Source organism: Coffea eugenioides, chromosome 2, assembly GCF_003713205.1.
Source record: "Coffea eugenioides isolate CCC68of chromosome 2, Ceug_1.0, whole genome shotgun sequence".
Lineage (NCBI taxonomy): Eukaryota > Viridiplantae > Streptophyta > Magnoliopsida > Gentianales > Rubiaceae > Coffea > Coffea eugenioides.
This window is the reverse complement of record NC_040036.1, coordinates 76,658,110-76,679,182: the sequence shown is the minus strand read 5'-3', so window position 1 is coordinate 76,679,182 and position 21,073 is coordinate 76,658,110. Positions and strand designations below refer to the sequence as shown.

The window sequence follows — 21,073 nt, the reverse complement described above, 5'->3', positions numbered from 1 at the left end:
TTCCTCTTCCTCCACCGTCCGCCCCACTCCCCACTTCCCGCCGCCGCTCTACGCCTCTTTACATCTCTTTTACACACAGTCACACAGTAAAACGAGCCCAAACTCACATGCTATATATTTTTCTGAAACCCAACAATCTTCCCGAAGTCCAATTACTATAGAAATCCAAGAGCAAACTAGAAGAGATAATGGTGGGACGGTCATGTTTAGCAGGGATGGAGGTCCCAATAATCGGCAGCGATTCTATCAAGTGGTTTCAAGTTTCAGTTCCGTCTAATTCATCTTCTACGGCTTCTTCGACATCCGCTCCTACTACTACTCTCAGTAGAGACTTCGCGTCCTGTTCTGCTATTGGAAATCCTCCTACTTATCTCATTTGGTAAACCCTTTTGCTGTGGCTTTCAAAAATTTGTGGTATTTTGTTTTTAGATTTTCGTATAATTTGCACACAATGTAGTTTTACATTATCATTGTGCATTGGTTATTTTAGTTAGTTCTGAAATTCTCTTTATGTACTTTATGTTCTTTGAAAGAGGTAATATTTTTTTATTGTTTTTAATATAATGGATATTAGTTCATCTGTAGCATGCGAGTGTCTATTGCAATTAGTTATAAAAATGCAGCATCTTGGTGTTTGCAATTCCCCCTGGAATCTAATCCTTTTGCATAGATTTTAGAGTATTGTGTTTTAGAGTTGCACTTGAAACTAGTAGTTAAGGAATGGCTAACTGTTTAGATTCTTTAATATATGGATGATGGAACGCTTAAAATCCTCTATGCTGCTTTTGTACTCTTAAATTTTCTGGTATCTCCAATTGCTGTTTCAATTCTCTCTCGTCTTCTTTCCCCATTTGAACAATAGGAGTGTTGGTTTTTGTACTACAGGAAAACTAGCAAGGGTCAGCCAAATGTTCTTGAAATATTAGAGGTTTATGGTGACAAAGAATTCCCAAAGATTGGACTGCAGATTTCATTTCCGGACGCCCTCTTTCCATTTGTTTATATACAACAGGATGAGGTTTAGTTTTTTTTTTTACTAGTTTCATATGTAAAATAATGGTTCTTTTTTGTTGTGATTTTGAAATTTAAGATTCAAAGAAACTTCCTTTTATTTGCAGAGCAATTTTGGTTCCGAGAAAACTTACTTGCTTTATACCGTGACGGTTAATGGTGTTGCCTGCCTTGTAAAACTCAAAGGACTTCACAAATATGCTTCTTCCTCAGTTGTTGCATCCAATGAGGTTGTCGAGTATAATACACAAGCTAATCCACAATGCGGAGTCATAACAGCAGCAGCAGCTTCTTCCAGATGTCTCATAGTTGGGAGAAATGATGGATCTATTGGTTGTTTTCAACTTGGCTTGCTCGATGCTACAGCTCCAGGTGTACATCATGTGTCATTTCCCAGTTCTCCGCATAGCTGTATGGGCTACTTTCTCTAGGACTTAGTTCTTATATATGAAACCAAAAGTGCGAAAACTTGGATAAGGTTTCCCAAATGGATGAGATTCTCATGTTTGAGTGTGCATGGCAAAAGTTTGATCTTTCTGCTAATAATGCTGAGTATGGGTCTTCATTTTTCATCTCCTCTCAGACTTGACCTGTTTCTTAAACTTCTATCATCTTTTTAACTCTTCTGTTCAGGCTTCATGTGGGAGCTACGGGATGATGCTGGTTTTGGGCGATTGTGGGGTATAGTATCAAGGTACTGACTTTCTACACGAATTATGTTGTGCTATGGCAATTTTATCCGATTCTTTTTTTTTTTGTTGGTTTATTTATTTCTGCAGTGTGTTCTTAGAGTGTACTTACTTCAGAAACATTAGAGACATATCAAGTACCAATTGCCTTTTCTTTCCTTTGTTGATGTTACATGTGGTGTTCTTCTTGTTGATTCCTTATGGACAGAATGGTTAAACCTTCCCCCTTCCCCCTTCTCTTTAGGCAGTCATTTCAAAATCCGGCAGTGCCTTTGACATTTTAAAAAGTAGCTATTGTTTCATTATGATTCTTTCTCACATGGAAAATCTAAAGGCACTACCTTTTCTGTTGAAATTTGATTTTATGTAATGGAGGCTTGAAAACATCCTCCTGCATTCTGCTTTTGAATATTGAACTGGAACACCTTTTTCTGCAGGATCCACTATTAGATCCTCCTTAAATTCTTTGTCACTTAAGTGCTTTTCTCTATTTCTCTGGGAGAAGATATGTTTGCATTTGGGTTGAAAATTATCTGAAAATTTTTTTGGAAAAATTACTGTAGCAGTTTTTGTGACATGATGTATGTGAGATAAAAAGGTGCTTGGGAAGGTAAAAAAGTAATTGAAAAATGTGTTTATGATGCAAGCAAATAATGTTTTGCAAGAAATCACGAATCAGGTAGATAATTTACATTATCCTATTCCTGATGCATGTTTTCTAATCTATGTCACCTCAAGCAAATTCACCTTGCTCTTCCCCCCATGGTCCGATCTCAATGTTTGGAATCACATTAGTTTACTCCTGCTAAGAAAAACCGCTAAATCTCCTTTTAGTTATACTTGTGCAAGATCATCCATGCATATATGGATTCTCTTTCCCCATGATTAGCAACAGGGAAGAAGATGGCATAATTGTCATTTCCTTTAAAATTATTCTTCTGATGCATCTATTGTTAGCAACAAGGAAGAAGATTCCTCAAATGACATTCCCTTTTCAAGCTATTCTATTGATGTATGTTTGCTTGCCAATACATGCTGATTTGGGGGTAGGGAAGCTTTAGTTCCATGTAAACACCGTGCTCTTGTAATTCATTCTTATCTGTTTAAGATCAGCATGTTTAGGGTCACCATAACACACTGCTGGCACTAAGAGACAGAACTGTTAAATTGACTTTTTGTTGTCTCCTACACTGGATCCTGCATGCTTAGAATGATTAGGTATTCTCTGTGGTTTCCTGCCAAATTAATTTTGGTCTGATAGTTCTCTGAAGTGCACTCTCAGCTTCACTGAGTATTGGCATTCAACATGTAAGTAGCTGTCTATTTTGGATCTTTCACCTACTTTTGTGGCTTCTGCTTGTTAGATTCTTTTGTTTTTTATGACCAGAATGACTTGGAATTGGAGAAATTTGGTAAAACATTAATAGGCATCACATTCACCTTTAATCATCTTTGATAGTTAAAGTGTTGGAAGGCTGGGGGAAATGGCTAATAAATCTTTTGACAAATCTTATAGATATGGCCTTTAAAGTGGTAATCTTATATGAGAATGTGTTGCTTGTTACCTTATATTTTGCATGTATACAAGTGCAATATGATGAGTATTTACCTTTTAAAAGTTTTCTTGGGATCTTACTGCTTAGCAATGTGCCTGAGCAAGAATATTGAAGTCTGAGCAAAATTCTCCCCGCAAGTTGGGTCACTCCATCTTAGCCACTAATGTTTCACTTTCCCTCCCTCTTTCTCTTTCTCTTTCTCAATCTCTGTCTCTCTCCATCTCTTCCTTTGCCTCTCTATTCCAAAACCTTAGCAAGCATATAAACACACTTAGATTTAGTCAATGGTTTGTAATCTTTGACAGCTGTAGGCTGTTGGCAAGGACGGACCAAATGCCTCTGGGTTGTTTCTTGGTTGAATTGTTGAGAAACCTTCAAATTACTTGTTTACAAGATAATAACACAACTGATAGGTTGTTGCAATTTGATTATTTTATATAAATCAGTTTTATTTTTAAGTTTGCATATTCAAAAAAATCCTAAATGGTCACAGGAGCAGGATTTCAGCTCCTGTGCAGGATTTGGCAGTTGTAGAGGTGCACCAGAGAAAGCTTCTTTTTGTGCTTCATTCTGATGGGATCTTTCGAGCTTGGGACCTTGCAAACCGGAGCAAAATTTTCAGTCATGCTATTACTGTTCCAACAGTTACAGGCAAGTTTACAATCTTAACTTGTTATGTTGTGTCAGCCGGTTGTTCTATCCATTTCTCTTAGATTATTCTACTAGCTGGATAACTTGTAAGCTTAGTGTATAAAGCATCAAGAGTTGTTCATCCATGAATTTTGTGAAAGTAATTTCCATGTAGCACTTCTCATTTGAAAGCAAAAGGAAGAGGACAAACATTAAGGAATGTCTTGAACTCAGTTTAAAGTGGTAAAAGCAGTTTATACGAACAAAAGGAAAGATTGCCATATTCCACATGGTTTAAAAGTAGAAAGACTGTGTGATCTTGCCTTGTAATTTTTTGACCTATAAATCTCACAAAATGCCTCCTTCCTACTCTTTGATTTTTTGACCTATAAATCTCACAAAATGCCTCCTTCCTACTCTTTGGTTCTCATTTTTTCTTCGCCCACAAATCTTCTGGATGAAGGCAGTTCATTCCTCACAAACTTCTGACACTAGGAAGCTAGATTTCAAAGTTGGATTTTATATTTTAATTTATCAAAGGCAACAGTTACAGGAGGTTTAGGAATATGAACTTTGAAAAAGGCAAAACTACTCAAGGCTTTAGCAAGCTCTAGGTGCATGCTTTTCTAGTTTCTACCATGCATGCACATAAAAGTTGTTTATATCATCCACCTCCTTCTTAAGCCACCAAAGGTGGAAAAATAGAGTGAATTTAGGTTTAAATTTGAAATATGTTTGCAGAATTTTAGAGATTTTCCTTGGGTGAAGTCCTGATATATTGGTGACTTTCTCGGAATTGGGTTCTGAAGCAGTTTTTATGCCCATTTATTCACTTTGTAGATATTTATTTTGTTATCTAATCTCTGATTTTCTTGTGATACTAATACTTCCATTTTTAGATTTTTGGAATGTTTTGTCATGTGAAACTTAATTTGTGTTTTGTCTTCAGGAACTATATTTCTTAAATTATGGGTGGGTGATGATAACAGGGCAATGAATATAATTCCGTTGGCAATTCTACATAAGAATAGTATGGTACGTAATTTTAGAATAATCAATATTACTTGTAATGTTTGCATGGTTTCATTTCTTGTGCTCTTCCCTTTCCTTTGGGTATGAACATCTGCATGGGCTATTGAATCAAGACCATGTCAAATGTTGCGTAGCCCAACAACATGCTTTTAGTTTATGGGGTATCAAGTGAACAAGTCTGATGAAATTATGCTCTAAAAATATAACAGAATCATCTGCTGATTGCGGATGTCATTTATGTGCAAAATTGTGTGTTTCTACGACCTTACCTTATTGCTTTATGTGCACTCAAGTATATTTTCTACATTATTGTCATAACATGGAGAAAATTCTTTAACTCGAGTAATCCTTGGTCATTTTGTGATTAAACTTTGCTAAACAGGTTTTGAATTGGACCCATTTACTTTAAGCCATTTTAGTCAAGTTACATCGGTATCAGTAGTCACTAGTCTGTCTTGTGGTTGGAACAATGACTGAAGACCCTGGTTGCTTGCTTCTTCCTGTCATTCTTTTTATTCAGCCACTGAAGTACCTGGTTGTGGGCTGTGTATTTCGTTGATACTTGTTTTGATATCCTCATTGGTTGATGATATTGTGAGAGCTTATTATATATTCATAGAATCTCCCCTTTTAAAATTCTTTAATGATATACACTTGCTTTGCATTACTAAATGTTCAGGAAGTTGAGATGATATCTTTTTATGGCCTTAATTTGGGTTTTGGGGACAAGATGATTTTCACACTAGAACCTTCGATAACAGACATCACTCTGGAAGAGGTATGTGAGTTACCCTTGTTTAGGGTTCCCCGTCACTTTGTTATTCTCTAACTTTATGTTTCCAATTTTCTGTCTCCCTCTTGTACTCAATCAGGGTGGACCTGTTGATGTCATACTTACTTCAGACAAAGTTTGGATACTAAAAGAAGATGGATTGCTCATGCAGGAGCTATTCTGCCAAAAAGAGTAAGTTTTTAGATGCTGGGGAGTGATGTTTAACTGTTTATAGTTCTTTGTCTTTTTCCTTCCTGTGAGAGAAATTGATGAAACTTGATTGTGCCCCTTCACCCATTTCTTCATTGATCTTTATAGCATTAAGTCTTCTTTGATATATGGTGTTCATTATGATTGCGGATGATGTTTACTGTTATATTTTTTTCTATCTTTTCTTCCTGTTAAAGGAATTGATGAAACTTCATTGTGTCCCTTTATTGGTTCCTTGGTTGACCTTTTATATCATGAAACCTTCCTTAGGCTTGATATGTAGTGAACCCTTCTACATATTACTTTGCTATTACAAGGCTGCTGCCACAGACTTGATATGTAGTTAAAGAAATATTATGAGAGAAACAGAAATATATAGAAGAAAGGATTCACTGATAAAAGTTTTTTATGTTATTGTTCCGCATTCTTGTGGCATGTGGTGCTTCATTTTCAAATTACGAAATATAACTTCCTTCTCGAACTCCTTTTGTGTCTTTTTTGCGATCTAACTCATACAATGCGCTGCACTCACTAGATATGATTTAGTTTTACTTAAGCTTGGAGCTTTTTTCTATTGACACTCGTAAATCTGGAAAATTGTACCCACTTCAAATGTGGTTGTGATTACATTGATGCGTAGAAACTTGCTGTCATTTCAGTACATTTGTTACTTTTCCTTTAGCATTCAGATGCTCATTTCTATGTGAAGTGTGATTTTGCAACTTTCATGATTTTAGGGCAGTCACACATTCATACGGCTTGCAAGAAGCATTTGTAGCTGATCAGCTGTTTCAGAGTTCTGAACATTTTGCAGATGAAATCCTTTGGCTAGCCCATACAGTTTTTTCGTCTTCAAAGGTGCTTTAAAATAATGGCTTTCTGGATATAGTTCTGCTGATCTGCTTGACCGTGTCATTGATCAATGAATGAACTTCTGGCAATTTTATGAGATAGCTTTAGAAAAATTTGTATCTGTTCTAGTTGTGGATCTATGTAATTATATGTATCTGAATCTCCTCGTATATGGTTATATATATATATATAGTTGTAGACATTCTCATTTGTCATGATATGCATATCTATACTTTCCAAATCAAACATAGATTAAGTCTTGTGCTGTCTACAACACGCTTTAGACATGCTTTATGTTTGGGTCATTAGAACATCTTAAAGGACTAAGACCTTGTATATGAAGAGAACCCATTGAAAAATTTGACGCATCAAAGGAAAAAGAGTCCCTAAAGGTAGTAGTTATGGAAACACAGATGTTGCTTGCAAATTTATTGGTGATATATATGACATATATGTTGACAAGTTGTAGACAATTAGAAGGTATAGTTTTAGATTATTAGAGCAAGGGTTGTACTTCACAAATTGAAAGGGTTTTGGGTTCTACCGGTTTCAGAAGTTCTATAAATTGGGTTGTAGTCCCCTTTATTGAATCTTGTGATGATTCAGTGTTCTGCAGTTCCTCCATTCAAATGAATATGAGCTTGTAGCCATTGGCAATTGCTGTTTTATTATTCTCTTTGCATTGAAGTTTTCAGTAGAGTGAAATATTTTTGTCATTTTCCGACCTTGTTATTCAGATTGTGGAGGTTAAATATATCTGTCGAGGTCATTAATGAGTTACATTACAATTTGAGGTCATATTGGTTCCAACTATAGTGCCAGTGGTTTTGTTTTCTTTTACATGGTAAAAAAAAAAAAAATAGAATGAAGAGATACTTTGTCATGAGTTGGTTAAATTGGAATTTGAGAATTTGCAAATGGTCAGTGCAGTAGTCATGTGTGTGTGTGTGTGTGTATGTTTTTTTTTTTTTTTGTGGAAAAGATTATACAGATCTTTAAGAAGTAAATTCCTCTCATCAGCTTTCAGCTTTATTCTACTGAATTTAGGAACCTTGCATTCTATAGTTTGACTTGATTAGATGTTTGCAATATATGATTTTCTGCCCTTTTCTTTGAGAAAAAGAAATTTTTTTTGTCTTTGAAAGAGTTGTAACTTTTGGTGACATTATTCTACATAGCTTGAAGCTGGGTGCAGGAATTAAAAAAAAAAAAAGGGCAGTTTGCTTCAGGTTTGTTGTGGAACTTAATTAGAGTACTTTTGTATTGCTTCATGCTAATTTCTTAGGTTTCAATTTTTGTTTCTATTATCTTTTCCTCACTTGTAAAATAGTTTCAAATTTTTATCCCCACATGGCCTATTAGTTGATGACAACTTTTCTATAGCTAACAATGAGTCCATGAAAATTCTCTCCTTTTCAGGATCAAATCTCCCAAATTGTTTCTTCGATATTCTTACATAGGTTGCTTCTTCCTGGGGTGTATCACAGCACTGTCCTTCGGACAACATTACAGTATTACAACAAGCACTTTACTGATTCTGAGTTCGATTCCTTTACTATGGATGGACTGAAAAATGAAATCCAGTCACTCATTGAGAATGAGGTTGCCTTGTGAATCTTTTTCTTTTTGACCACCTAAAAATAAATAAATAAATAAAAGGAAGGGAAATTTAAGATAGCTGATAAGAATCTCTGTCGTTGTAGGGCTGTTCTGGAAGTCCTCTTCCAGTATTACAGTGGTGGAAAACGTTTTGTGCCCAGTATAGCCATAATTGGTGCAAAACTAATGCAGTTTGTGGTTTATTTCTTGATTCATCGACTGGTGCTGTTGGTTTGATCAGAAAGAATATGTTCTCTCTATGCCGAATGTTGGAGGACATTGAGCTTTTCATCTATGGTAAATTGAATTTCTTTTACTTCTAGTTCTCAATCATCTGCATGAGCTTTTTGACTAGACTTCTTTGGATATTCACTGTCTGTTTTTTATCAAGCACCTTCTTAATATCTTTGTATCAGGTTCTTTTGATGAAAGTGGGAATTCTACTAGTTCTGGAGCTGAATTTTCCAATGATGAACTTGACCGAGAGATTCTTTTTGGGGTACTTCAGTGCATTAGCAGTGTGAGCCAACAGTTGGGCAAAGCTGCTTCAGCTATATTTTATGAGTCCCTACGTAGCACACCAAATATATCATGCGAAGAAGTTCTTCCTTGTTTGCTGAAGATTTTAGAAACAGGATACAGTGCATCGATAGTGTCAGTGCATGTGTCAGAAATTGGAGCTGATATTGCATGGGAAAAGGAAGCGGCAAATCACAAGAATTTGAGGAAATTTTCTATGGATCTGTTTCTCTCTCTTCATGCATTGCGCTCTAGAGCTACTTCATGGGGCAGAGTTTTGGATGTCATTCAGAGCTATTTAAGGTTTCTAGTGCCTCGAAAAATCGTCCACAAAATGGATTTTCAAGCAATCCTAAATGTCAATATTTTTGCTGCAGTGCAGGCTACTTCCCAAGTTGCTAAAGTCATGTTTGAATCTGCACTAGAATTACTCGTACTGCTGACTTACATGGTTAACCTAAATGGGAAGGTTAGTAGAAGTTCAAACTGTACAATGTTTGACACTATCCCAGTTTGTGCTTTTTTTAAGTTCCTAAGTTAAACTATGCGATTCCTTGAGAGATCATTTCTTTAATTGATGTCTTCGTTTTACATCCTGGGAACCGATTGGGTGAATTCAAATGCAGAAAGAATTATTTGGATGATGTTCCTTGTGTGTGTTTTAAATATCTATATCTTCTGTGGTTCTAACCCGTGATGTAGTGTTATGGTAGGATGTCTGATAGCTTCCGCTTACTAGTGATCCAGTGCTACTAGACTTGATATGCCAAAATGTATGCGATAAGTTTGATTTAGCAATATCTGGTTAAGAATTATTTTTCTTATTCCTTATCTAAAAATCCTTGTTTAGGTCAAGCTGCTATAGTATTCAAGGATGCCTTGGTACGAGGGAAGGGTTTAGCTCTGATCTCAGAAGCTAAAAGCTGCAAATCAACCAAGGTTCTGCTTGTTTGCTTAAGATAGACACCATTGGTTCAGTTAACAATAGGATTTAGGATTGAGCTTGCTATTTAGGTCACTTATGGTGTGAGCTTGGCTTGTATAATCTAACATTATCATCTCTATTTTGTTCTGATTTCACATTAAAGGCATGAGTTCACATGTATATGTCATAGTGATAAGCATATCCAGTTAGTGGTTATATCCCAATACTCTGGAAGATGCTGAGTTGATGAGTAAAGCCTTGTTTCTTTAGGTAATTCCAACAAAAGCATTTTGTGTTTTAAATAAATCAAGTTCATACTTGAAGACGATTTTGGATTCCACTTAGCCCAGTTAGATCTTAAAGCTTGAGCTTTTAGGTTCGGTAAATTTGAAGCTCTAATCTGGCTAGTTAATACTCAAATTGGCTAATGTCTTAAGCCTCTAGAATTAGTTGCCTATGCTTAAGTGGAAGTACATCTAACACAATTATTTTTTCCCCTGTGCCCCCAGTTTTGGGTGAGTTTGTTTGTGAATCGTTTGTAAATGCCTCTTACATTGTCACAGGTGAGAACAGGATGATTTGACTGGCTAACCATGCTTCATCTTACGCACAATATTGTATCAAAGTATGAAATCAGCAACCAATTGTGAAAGATAAAGCTGATGTATTAGGGATGAAAAGTTGGTGCACTTCCCAGTTAACATTTTTGTTTGTCAAACAGGTTTCGGTTTTAAGTGCCCATGATGCATGATGGTATAAGATGTCATATAAAAGAGTATTTGAAATCCTAATGGATGTTGAACATTGGAGATTTTCCCATTTGGATTATATACAGTAGTTAAACATAGAACTATAATAAGCGAACAGCTTATTACCGTTTGTCTAGGTTCATCCTCTTTCTTACGTCTGCTTTCACTTTGTCTACTTTTGTTGGTTCATGCTCTAGGAATTTTGGGTTATTTTAAATGTAATACTTGCTTCCCTTGTGAACATTGCTGACAAAATTACACTGTTGGTTAGTGATGAAGCTTGACTGCATTTTGATTACATGGATGAGTGCAAAACTCGCTTCTCTTTTGTAGATCCACATGTCACATGATGATGCTTCTAGAATAAAGCTTGAGCTAGTCCCAATGATTCAAGAAATTCTGACTGAGTGGCATATCATTCATTTTGTTGTGACCACGCCCACTGAAGCTCCTGTCTTGGAAGATTTTAGTTATCAACTTTCATCGTTACACATTGGTAAGCATTTGAATTTAATTGCAATGACAAACTTCTTGTTCTGGTTTTGATAACGATGATGCTATAATTTACAAGAATATGGTTCCTATAACTTACGAGAATATGGTTCCTATCTTCCACAAAAGCATGTCTGATATAAGTTTTGTGTTTAGCTTTAATGAGTAGAAAGTGTTCTGATATAGATTTACTGGTCCACAGAGACATGGATCCTATATTTGTGTTGTCATTGAAATTGTTAATATACAATTGGGAAACTCTTTTTGGTCTTTAAATTTAATCTGAAAGGCTTTCTAATTCTCCTTGGTTCAAGGATTGTTATTTCTGGATTATCCTAGCTGTGTACAGCTTCATGAAGTTTTATATCTATGGAAAATAACTTTCGAGAATTTGACTTTACGCCTTTGAATGCACGTGTGCTAGATTGCTTGTTGTATGCTAGTCGTTTTTTCTGGGATTTCATTCTTATTGACGTTATTGTCATTCATGGGTAGTAGATTTTTATGCACTAAATAATGTATTTATGTTTGATTGCTTCTCATAAATGAGGAAAAATATTAACTCAAGAATTCTTACTGCTTTTATTTTGGAGAGAGTCAGTCTTAATGCAAGAATGTGATGTACCAAAAATCTGTGGTTCCTAATGGAATAGGTAACAAAGCCACTTTGCCACCCACTGCTACAAAATCACCACTTCCCCAAGTTAAACCGGTGCAACGGCGGGTGCTAAAGCATGGGTGTTTCATATCCGTTGAGCGAAAACGGGTTGTAATTGGATAGCAGTATCTGAAAACATATCTTGAGGACGCCCTAAAGTGCTCATGGTATCAATATGAATGTACAAACCAAAACTGTGAAAGCCTAGAAATATACATGCCCAGTTGAGATGTGATATAATTGCATCACAATGTCTTAGGACACGATCTAGTAGATCATTGTAGCGAGTAGTTGGATCATAGTCTCTTGCCATAATAATGGCTGCTTGTGCAGCAGCACCAACTATGAGAAATCCACCAATCCACATGTGATGTGTGAACAACAACAATTGTGTACCATAGTCAGTAGCTAGATATGGATAAGGGGGCATGGAATACATGTGGTGAGCTACAACAATGGTTAAAGAGCCTAACATGGCTAGGTTAAGAGATAATTGAGCATGCCGTGACGTTATTAGGATCTCATATAGTCCTTTATGGCCCTGGCCTGTAAATGGACCTTTGTGAGCTTCTAAAATATCTTTCTGACTTTGTTTCTTTTCTTTTGGTTAGATAACAAGATTGATAGGAGATCCTTAAATGATAAGCTTGGAAAATGTGACTTCACATTGGGTTTTATCCTATTACTTAATCTTCGAAGTTCTTCTGGAGATCTGAGGCACCTCTCTTCGAGAAACCTGTCTGATTGTTGCAGCATAACTAATTTAGTCCGCGAGTTCGCTAGCTGGATAATATGGGGAAGTAGTGGAGAAGAATCTTCTGTTTTCTTCATCCATTTAATTGAACTTGCTTTTATCTTTCTCAGACATGGCCAGTACAATGCACTTGAGGTTTGTATCTCTTTTCCATTCCTTCACATCATTATGGTATACTTCCTGTTGTACAATGGTTCAAGAACAACCTTATGACCCACAATTTTGATTTATTCAGTATCTTCTCAAGTTGGTGGATGCATACTCTCGGAAGCAGAAAATTTGTGAAAGCCTTCAGAGTGCAGATGGGGAATGGCCAACTCTCCTCCATCTTCTTGGGTGTTGCCTCATTCAACAGACACAGCGTGGACTGCATAGGACGCTGAAAGAAAGAAAAATTTCTGAAGCTGTGTACTGCTTTTATAGGCATGTTATATCTTGCTAAAAGTTGTTCAGTTTTGAATATTGTTTAAATTTTTTAGATGAGAACAACTTTTTGTTTCTTTCTTTCTCTTCATTTTTCTTCTTAATGAATTTACTGTAGTACTTGCTTCTGGGTTGTGGTATCTGTTTCATTTATTTTCTTTGTTTGGTGACTGGGTCGGTAAGCATCAGTTCATAATATTCCAAACAACTTGTGAATATTTGTGTTGTTTCCAGTTCTAGAATGTCTTCCTAAGTGTACTGATGCAATCTTTAGAGCAGTGGTTGTTGGGAGGTGCATTTTTATCTGGGGGTTCTAATTTTTCTATTGGACGTGTACAGAGCTGCATCAGTGCAAGGAGCTCCTGATGCTTTGCAAAGTTTGCCACAAGAAGCAGGATTGGCATACCTTGGTTTCAGTATGTTTGTTTCGAATTTTGTTAAATTCTGTGGGAGAAGTAGATATTACCTTTTACGGCATCCCTTAAAACACAATTATCTTTGTCTTCCAGCTGGTTGCAGCTCAGATGCATCGTGGAAGCTTCATTACTATCAATGGGCTATGCAGATATTTGAACGATATAATATAAGTGAAGCTGCTTGCAATTTTGCTCTTGCTGCACTTGAGCAAGTTGATGAAGCTCTTGGCAGTAAGGATGACAGCTTTGGACAAGATCCTCTTGATGAATCAGCAACTGTTGTCAAAGGACGACTGTGGGCAAATGTCTTCAAGTTCACTTTGGATCTGAACTTTTATCATGATGCATATTGTGCTATAATTTCAAATCCAGATGAGGAGAGCAAGAATATTTGTCTGAGGCGATTCATCATTGTTCTTTTAGAGCGTGGTGCAGTTAAGGTTATGTCCGTCTCTCGTCTATATATGTTTTCTTTCTTTCTTTTTTTCTTTTTTTGCTTCATGTTTATTTCTTCTGTTCCTCTTTTTCAGAAATCCTTCTTTCCAGCTCTTGGTTGTTGTTGTTTTCTCTTACCTTTTTTTTTTAAATTTATGTTTCAGTTCTAATTGCTAGAGGTGAAAAAACAAAAGACCCCATTAACCCTGGTTGATGATAGCAAGTAATGTATTATTTGGTATTGCATAATTTGTTAGGAGTTTGAACCATGAATTGAGAAGGGTTTATGATTTTCTGCTCTTATTTGGTCTCTTCAGAATTGAAAAGGGATTAGATGTTGGTAACATGTCTTTCCTTTTTTTTTTTTCTTCCCTTTTGTTTTGGCGCCTATTTCAAATTGATTGTTTAGGTGCTGTTCCTATGTTTCCTTGGAGGTTTCTTTTAATTGTTCAAATCCATTCCTTTGATGATGCATGAAAGCTGGAGGAGTAATGATTGGGTTTCTGTGCTTTATTTGTAGGTTCTTTGTGACGGCCAGCTACCTTTTATTGGCTTAGTAGAGAAGGTTGAAAAAGAGCTTTCTTGGAAGGTATGAACTGATCCATTAAAAATTGAGAGATGAATATAAGATTTTCATTTTGCAGGCTTATATCATTGACATTGTTGATGTAAATTTTGTAGGCAGCACGCTCAGATATTTTGGCCAATCCGAACCCTTTAAAATTACTCTATGCTTTTGAAGTGCATAGACAAAACTGGCGTAAAGCTGCTAGTTTTATTTATTTGCATTCTACTCAGCTTAAAACTGAAGCAGCAAATAAAGATAATCAGCACAGGTCCTTTGCCCTGCAAGAGAGGCTTAATGGGCTATCTGCTGCTATTAATGCTCTGCAACTTGTTCATCCTGCTTATGCTTGGATCGACTCTCTACATGAAGAATCCACTCACAAAAAAGAACATTATCCAAGTAAAAAGGCTAGGATAACAAGGCATGAACAGGGTAAAGTATCTATTTATTAAGGTTGTGGCTAATGATTGACTCTTCAGATTGGGTGATGAATTTATCCTTATATCAAATACTTGTTAACAGTAATACGTGTTCTTTGCCCTTGATTCACTTAATGATATTTTTATATGCTTTTCAAACACAGCTCCCGCTGATGTTGATGGACCTCAACATCTGTACTCCTTTTTGGAAATTGAGGAAATTGAGAATGAGTATGTCATAACATCCGCAGAATATTTGCTCTCACTAGCAAATATTAAATGGACTTTTACTGGTAAGATCTATATGCATTACCTTGTATTGGGAGGTAGCTTTGTCAGGTGCTACATTGATATGGTTTGTTGTTGTACATAGCTCAATTTTGAAATTCTTATCCTTCTAAAACTTATTCGTGGCCTCGGACTTTTATGGTAGCTGACCTGGATTAGCTTACTTCTATGTGTTCCATTCATGCTAATACTGCAATATTTTTCTCTGTTGTAATATGAAGAATTATCATAAAACTGATTTACATTCTAAGAATTTGAATTGTTTGATTATACACTTTCTTTCTTTCTTTCTTAGTTTTTCTGGAGGGGTGTATTTTTACTTTTATTTCTCTTTCTTCTTTTGCTTTACTTTTTTTTTCAGGAGATGACAAACCTCCAGAAAATTTGGTTGACCTGTTGGTGGAGGCAAATTTGTACGATATGGCTTTCACAGTGGTTTTGCGATTTTGGAAGGATTCAGGACTGAAGAAGTGTGTTTTAATTTCAAGTTATTTGAAACTGACAGGTGTTATGGTTTATTTATTTCTTTGCTGATTAATCATAGTCAATTACAATGTGGTTCCTCTTCAGGGAACTTGAAAGAGTATTTGCTGCAATGTCATTGAAATGCTGCCCAACTGGAATAAACCCCTCACTTTTTGGGTAGTATCTTTAATTTCTGTATTTTCATGATATCTCTTTTGACTTACCTAATTTTTGGTACCAGCTGGCAGTTTGTTTGACTGACTTTAATGGGGGTTGCTTTTAGGAATCATAGGATGCAAGGTTTTCTCTTAACTTCATCTCAGGAAGAGGAGAGCTTGCTCGATATGGGAGCTATAGCACAACAATCCAAGGGCAATAGTCAGTGGGAAACACTTGAAGTCTATCTTGTCCGTATATGTTCCTTTCTTATTATCTTCCTTGACTGCAATTCGTTAGTGTTTTTCTATTTTATTTTGTGGACAAAGCACTATTTTTAAATTGTTGCATGGACATTGATGATACAACTCAATTTGTTGGTTTGAAAATTATTGAGCTGGGGATTTCCCTGTTCCTGTATTTGGTGGAGGATAATTTGGTGGTTGGTACCTCATGGCACTGCCATTTGGCGCCTTTGGGTATGAATTCCTTGTCATAAAATTACTTTTCCTTAATGTACGCATTTGGCATGACATGTGGTATTTAAAGAAGAGATTACCTTCAACTAATAACATAATTCTGAGATCTATATAAGCCAACAGTTACCAGCATCAGTGTTGAGCTTGACAGATTGTATAACAAGAGCAATCAACTCAGTAGGGCCATGAAACACATATATGTCTACATTGATTCTTGTAAAGGTATTATTAAGTGAAAATCGTCAAGAATCAGATTGGTTTGCTTTAATTAACCGATTTGAGCTAACCTGGTTGACAACATATTATATCTTATAGTACTTGAAACCTTATCACAATTGCCTTGTGATCATTTATAAAACTGCTAGGTTAGGCCAATAACAGCATTTTTTTCTCACAATTTCATGACTATGAAGACGATATGTGCCGCTAGCTTAGATCATTAAGTGCATTATAAGCACCAATTAGGTTTGGTAGCAAGGTAAATTTGTACCATACACCCTCTGATATGTCATCCTTCTGCAATTGTTGAATGCAGGGAAAATACAAACGGTACAACTCAAGATTACCTATAGTGGTTGCTGAAACTCTTCTTGCTTCTGATCCACAGATTGTTTTACCCCTTTGGTTGGTCCAATTGTTTAAGGTAAATTTTCTGTTTTACAAGTCAATGAACTGGTTGAATTACAAAAGTTTAATTAAACGTGCCTTATAAGTAACCGAGTGATGCATAATATTATCAATTCTTGAAGGCAAAACTTGACCACGATGGCAATAGGATTTAGCTGACAAAGAGTTGATCTAACACCTGGGGAGGTCACTACAGATAGGAAATAGATGAATATTTGTAAAATGGAAATGTCTTTGAGAGTTGAAACTTTATGGTTCCATGTTTTGTTGGACATAAAACTTGCAAGTGTTTTCAGTTAAATGTTTCATGCTTTTCATCCTTCACTTTTTCTAATAATGGATGATACTTTGTCAAGTTCCAATGACGTGAGGAGGATTTTTTGGAGATGATCTCATAGTTGCTGTTCAAAAAATTCTTAGAACTTGTGCTAGGGGCAAACCTGATGTGTGCAATTTAGAAACAATCACTTTTTACATGTAAGAATTTAGTGTGAAATTTTCATAAAAAATGATCGTTTAATAGTTTTTTGAATAGGATTTTAATTAACTTGGTGGTTACAATGTTTATGGGTGGTTATGTAGGCGACGTGTGTTTAGATATTTCGGGTTAAAATTGGCTGTGGTTGTGTTGGTTGGCAATATGGGCAACATGTGGTTCCATAGTAAAGGTAAAAGTAAGTGATTTTGAGGGTAAAGTTGGAAATTTCAAAAGTTACAAAAAAAAAGTTACACCAAACCTAAGGCTCTTCCTTGATATATATTATAGTTCTTAAGGATGCTGAGCATGGACCTTTTCTTCGTTGATGCCATAATACCTTTTGAATGGACTGTATTCGCTGTCAAGTTTTATGTTAAAAATGTGGAGTTTGTCATGTTTCTTCACTTTCTCCAAATTTAGTGTGGAAACAAATTGTTAATATGTCATAGTGAATTTTAACATATGTTGTGAATTTGTGATCTATCTAAGCTGTTAGTTAATTGAATATATTTTTTCCAAGCTTGACAGTTTGTCATGCTTTTCTTGAAATTGACTACATTTTATTGTTCTAGTTGTACCGGACACACTATCCTTTTAGTTGCAATAATTGCAACATAAGCTTTAAAGATCATGTAAGTAGTTCCTCATTGGGGTTCGCCACTACTACATGCTTTCTAATAGCAGACTGGAAGTCTCATAAAGCCAATTCCACGGCTTCAGCAAGTGCATGCTACCTTTATTAAGTTTTTTGCAGTAAAAATTTGCAAGTATGATATCTTTGTTGCAAGAACTCTTCATCTGCGACCTACATACAAAATGCTGGTGCTAGTAACTGGGGTGATGGTACTTTAGCGGATATAGCAATATAAAGCACTTAAGATTCTTTTATTTTTAAACTATCTTTGATGCCTTTGGGTATTTGTGATGGATCATTTTTCTGGTAAATTCTCTACAGTCAACCTTGTCTGCATGCAAACCAAAGGTCCCATCCTTTTTGTCAACAAAATGCATCCATAAAGTTTCTGTGTCCAAATTGCTTTCACATTTTGGTGGAAGGGATAACATCTCCAGTGATATCAAATGTCATGTGGATAACATATTTACAAGAATTGTCAAATTAGATTGGTCATAACTGTGATGTCGTAGCTGGGTTATGGTGATTAAAATATGCTTACATTCGTTTGAGAATGGGATTTGGTGGGACAATTCCAATTGATCAAAGAATGTTTTGGAAACAAATGGATAGACAATTCAGATTTTGGACTTTAAGACACTTGCAAGCTGGTAAAAGTGTGTGAACCAAATTTGCGTGGTTATGGTTGGTCAAGTTCTTTTGGGGGGCCAGATCAGAATTAATTCTAGTGAACCTTTGATAAATAATAAGTCAGAATACCCAGGTTCTGGACTCTGGAGTCTCTGCATGCATATTTTGGATAGATTGCTTGTGCCAGCTTGTACTGCCTTGTAAATTAGGATCTTGAACTTCATTCAACTAATTTGAGTTGTTATAACTCAAAATATTGAAATATACATACCTACATAGACACAAACATACATATGTATGTTAAGTTTGTTTATTTATACTTAGATACGTATGTATTTATGTGTGTATCTGTCTCACATATATATTCTTGTCACAGGTTTCTCGGCAGGAATATGGCTTTGGAATGATAGGAAGTGAATCTAGCCCTGCATCACTGTTTCGGTTATATGTGGATTATGGCCGATACGTGGAAGCAACTAATGTGCTACTTGAATATATTGAGTCTCTTGCGTCACTGGTAAATTCCTTAATCTCTACGATGATTATTATTTTTTTCCCCAAACAAGATGATGATTTATTAATTCTCTGTTTGAACAATTGTGAAGATTTTAAGCTTTTTATTTCCTTAAGATTTATTCTCCAACAACAAGATCCACATCAGAGACACATACTGTCAGATCCTTGCGACCTGTTTGAACTTTTGAATGGTGTACACCAAATTTATGGCCATCACTTGCAGTCAGTAAACTACGCTTAACTACAATTTATTCTACTCAAGCATCTTTATGATGCTTCAAACTGTCCTATGAATGACTACCCATTGAGGACCTTGAGTCAGTAGACAGCTGAAAGTAGTACTTTTGTAGTAGGGGTGCCGCATGGGTGCTTTGCTCGTCAAACTGTAGCTTCCATGTATTTCTGTATGAACAATTTGTATTGTTGATAGTGTTAAATCCTGTTTAAGGTTGCATAAAATTACATAAGTCGCTGTTTCAGGGAATGTGCAAAACCATAGATGCTTCTGGTGGTTATAGGTTCTCTAGTTTAAAGTATGTGTACTTGGTTCTTGGCTAAATGGTGCTAGTGCTTTCTGGTCCCCTGTGGCTCCCAAAGGGCCCAAGCGTAAGTCCCATGTTGACGTGGAAGTGAAACAAGTTGTTTTATCTGCAGAGACCAGCTGACATTATTCGCCGTAAAAGACAATGTGCAGTGTGGTTTCCATACACCACTATTGAGCGGTTATGGTGCCAACTTGAGGAGTCAATCAGGTTAGGTCACATGGTTGATCAAAGTGAGAAGCTGAAAAAGCTGTTGCATGGAGCTTTGCTCAAGCATCTTAATCTAGTATGTTAAATACTTCTTTGACCTTTTCCTTTGGATTTAATCTAGTTGCCCTTGAGACTCATGGTTTTGGCTTTCTTTACTTCAGATAAAGGTTGATTCAGATGATGTGCAGTCTTTCACTGTATAGTAGGGTTGATAAAGTTCTGCTAAGTGTACCGGTCAGTGTCAAGAGTGACATGGATCATGAGCCTCAGAACATGGAAGTCTTCAATCCCCAGCTTCCTTTTACCAAGCAAGTTACACAAAATTGGATCTCAGGTGGTGTATACTGTTTTCATTTTGGATATTGTCCTCCCCTCGCCTGCATCTCATGTGGCCACTGTCAACTGTGTTACTGTTGAATGCTGAGTTATCGTATGCTTCAAGTTCTGTGGTGTGTCACCAACTGCTTCACTTATGAGGCAGAAAGATAACCTTGCTAGTTGATTCGTTGGGCCCTTATCTTCTATCAACTGCCATTGCCGTATATATGTCAATCCTTTGGCCAGACAATGTTTTTTTTTTATTTTTTTTTCTCAGAGATTTCTGTTGTACAAATCCGGCATCTTGAGACCAGGTTTGATTATGTGTAGCAGTCTCGTTCCAGAATCGCGTCACTTTAGTGAGTCTTGTAGTCGTTGTTTGTGCAATAGAGGATGTAGTTCTAGCTCACATATCCATATTCTTTTCTTTTGTAGCTGAAAGCGCAACCAATTCATCAGGGACCTTTTAGCTGACATTTCCATATTCTTTTGCTCCTGCTTTTACCCTGAAGTCATTGGCAATGGCGTATGCCAAAAAGGAAGGAAAAAGAAAGTGTTTTTCCCAATTAGTTACAACAAAATGTAGCTGAGACAAGACTTAAAATCATCATCACACTTATCCGAACTAACTGCGATTATGAATAATGATTTCTTGGATTATTGATGATGTGTTGGGAGTGTATGGCCATGCTGATTTAGACCATCAAACCCCAGGAAAGGAAAACCCTGCACTTAAAATCAGTTTTTGGTCCCCATGAAGCCTTGGCCTGGCATTCAAGTTTTAAGAAGGCCTTAGGAATTATTACAAGTCATGGTTCAAGATTCACTAAATGTGAATTCATTCTAACAACTAAAGTAACAAGAAGTCAGATAATAATTCATTCATTTATGAGTTTTTGCATAAATACTTAAGACAGTCTGATTCTTGACTGTTAAACGTTGCGTGTTTTAGTTGAATCCAATAATCATATTCATACGAGGTGGTGTAGGACCAGTTGAATTTGCTGGAAAATGATTTCCC

At 36.2% G+C, this 21,073-nt stretch overlaps 1 protein-coding gene across 1 annotated transcript; it reads left to right on the top strand.

Annotated features, from left to right (window-relative positions):
- On the top strand, positions 1-20,532 carry LOC113762097 (nuclear pore complex protein NUP160). The gene is made up of 27 exons (XM_027305369.1): positions 1-379; positions 886-1,018; positions 1,119-1,383; positions 1,645-1,705; positions 3,750-3,907; positions 4,836-4,921; positions 5,598-5,696; positions 5,791-5,882; positions 6,638-6,758; positions 8,172-8,354; positions 8,456-8,648; positions 8,768-9,339; positions 10,878-11,040; positions 12,306-12,583; positions 12,684-12,871; positions 13,211-13,287; positions 13,381-13,727; positions 14,243-14,311; positions 14,404-14,722; positions 14,874-15,002; positions 15,359-15,467; positions 15,568-15,639; positions 15,746-15,869; positions 16,633-16,740; positions 18,843-18,983; positions 19,637-19,810; positions 19,896-20,532. Exons 1-27 carry the CDS (start codon positions 189-191, stop codon positions 19,935-19,937), a joined length of 4,494 nt encoding a protein of 1,497 aa, XP_027161170.1. The 5' UTR covers positions 1-188; the 3' UTR covers positions 19,938-20,532.
- The last annotated feature ends 541 nt before the right edge of the window (positions 20,533-21,073 follow it).

Excerpts from the sequence above, each read along its gene's own strand:
- LOC113762097 (XM_027305369.1), top strand. The coding sequence starts at position 189 with ATGGTGGGACGGTCATGTTTAGCAGGGATGGAGGTCCCAATAATCGGC. Across the intron at positions 380-885 it reads CCTCCTACTTATCTCATTTG|GAAAACTAGCAAGGGTCAGC; the intron begins GTAAACCCTTTT and ends TTTGTACTACAG. Across the intron at positions 8,355-8,455 it reads AGTCACTCATTGAGAATGAG|GGCTGTTCTGGAAGTCCTCT; the intron begins GTTGCCTTGTGA and ends CTGTCGTTGTAG.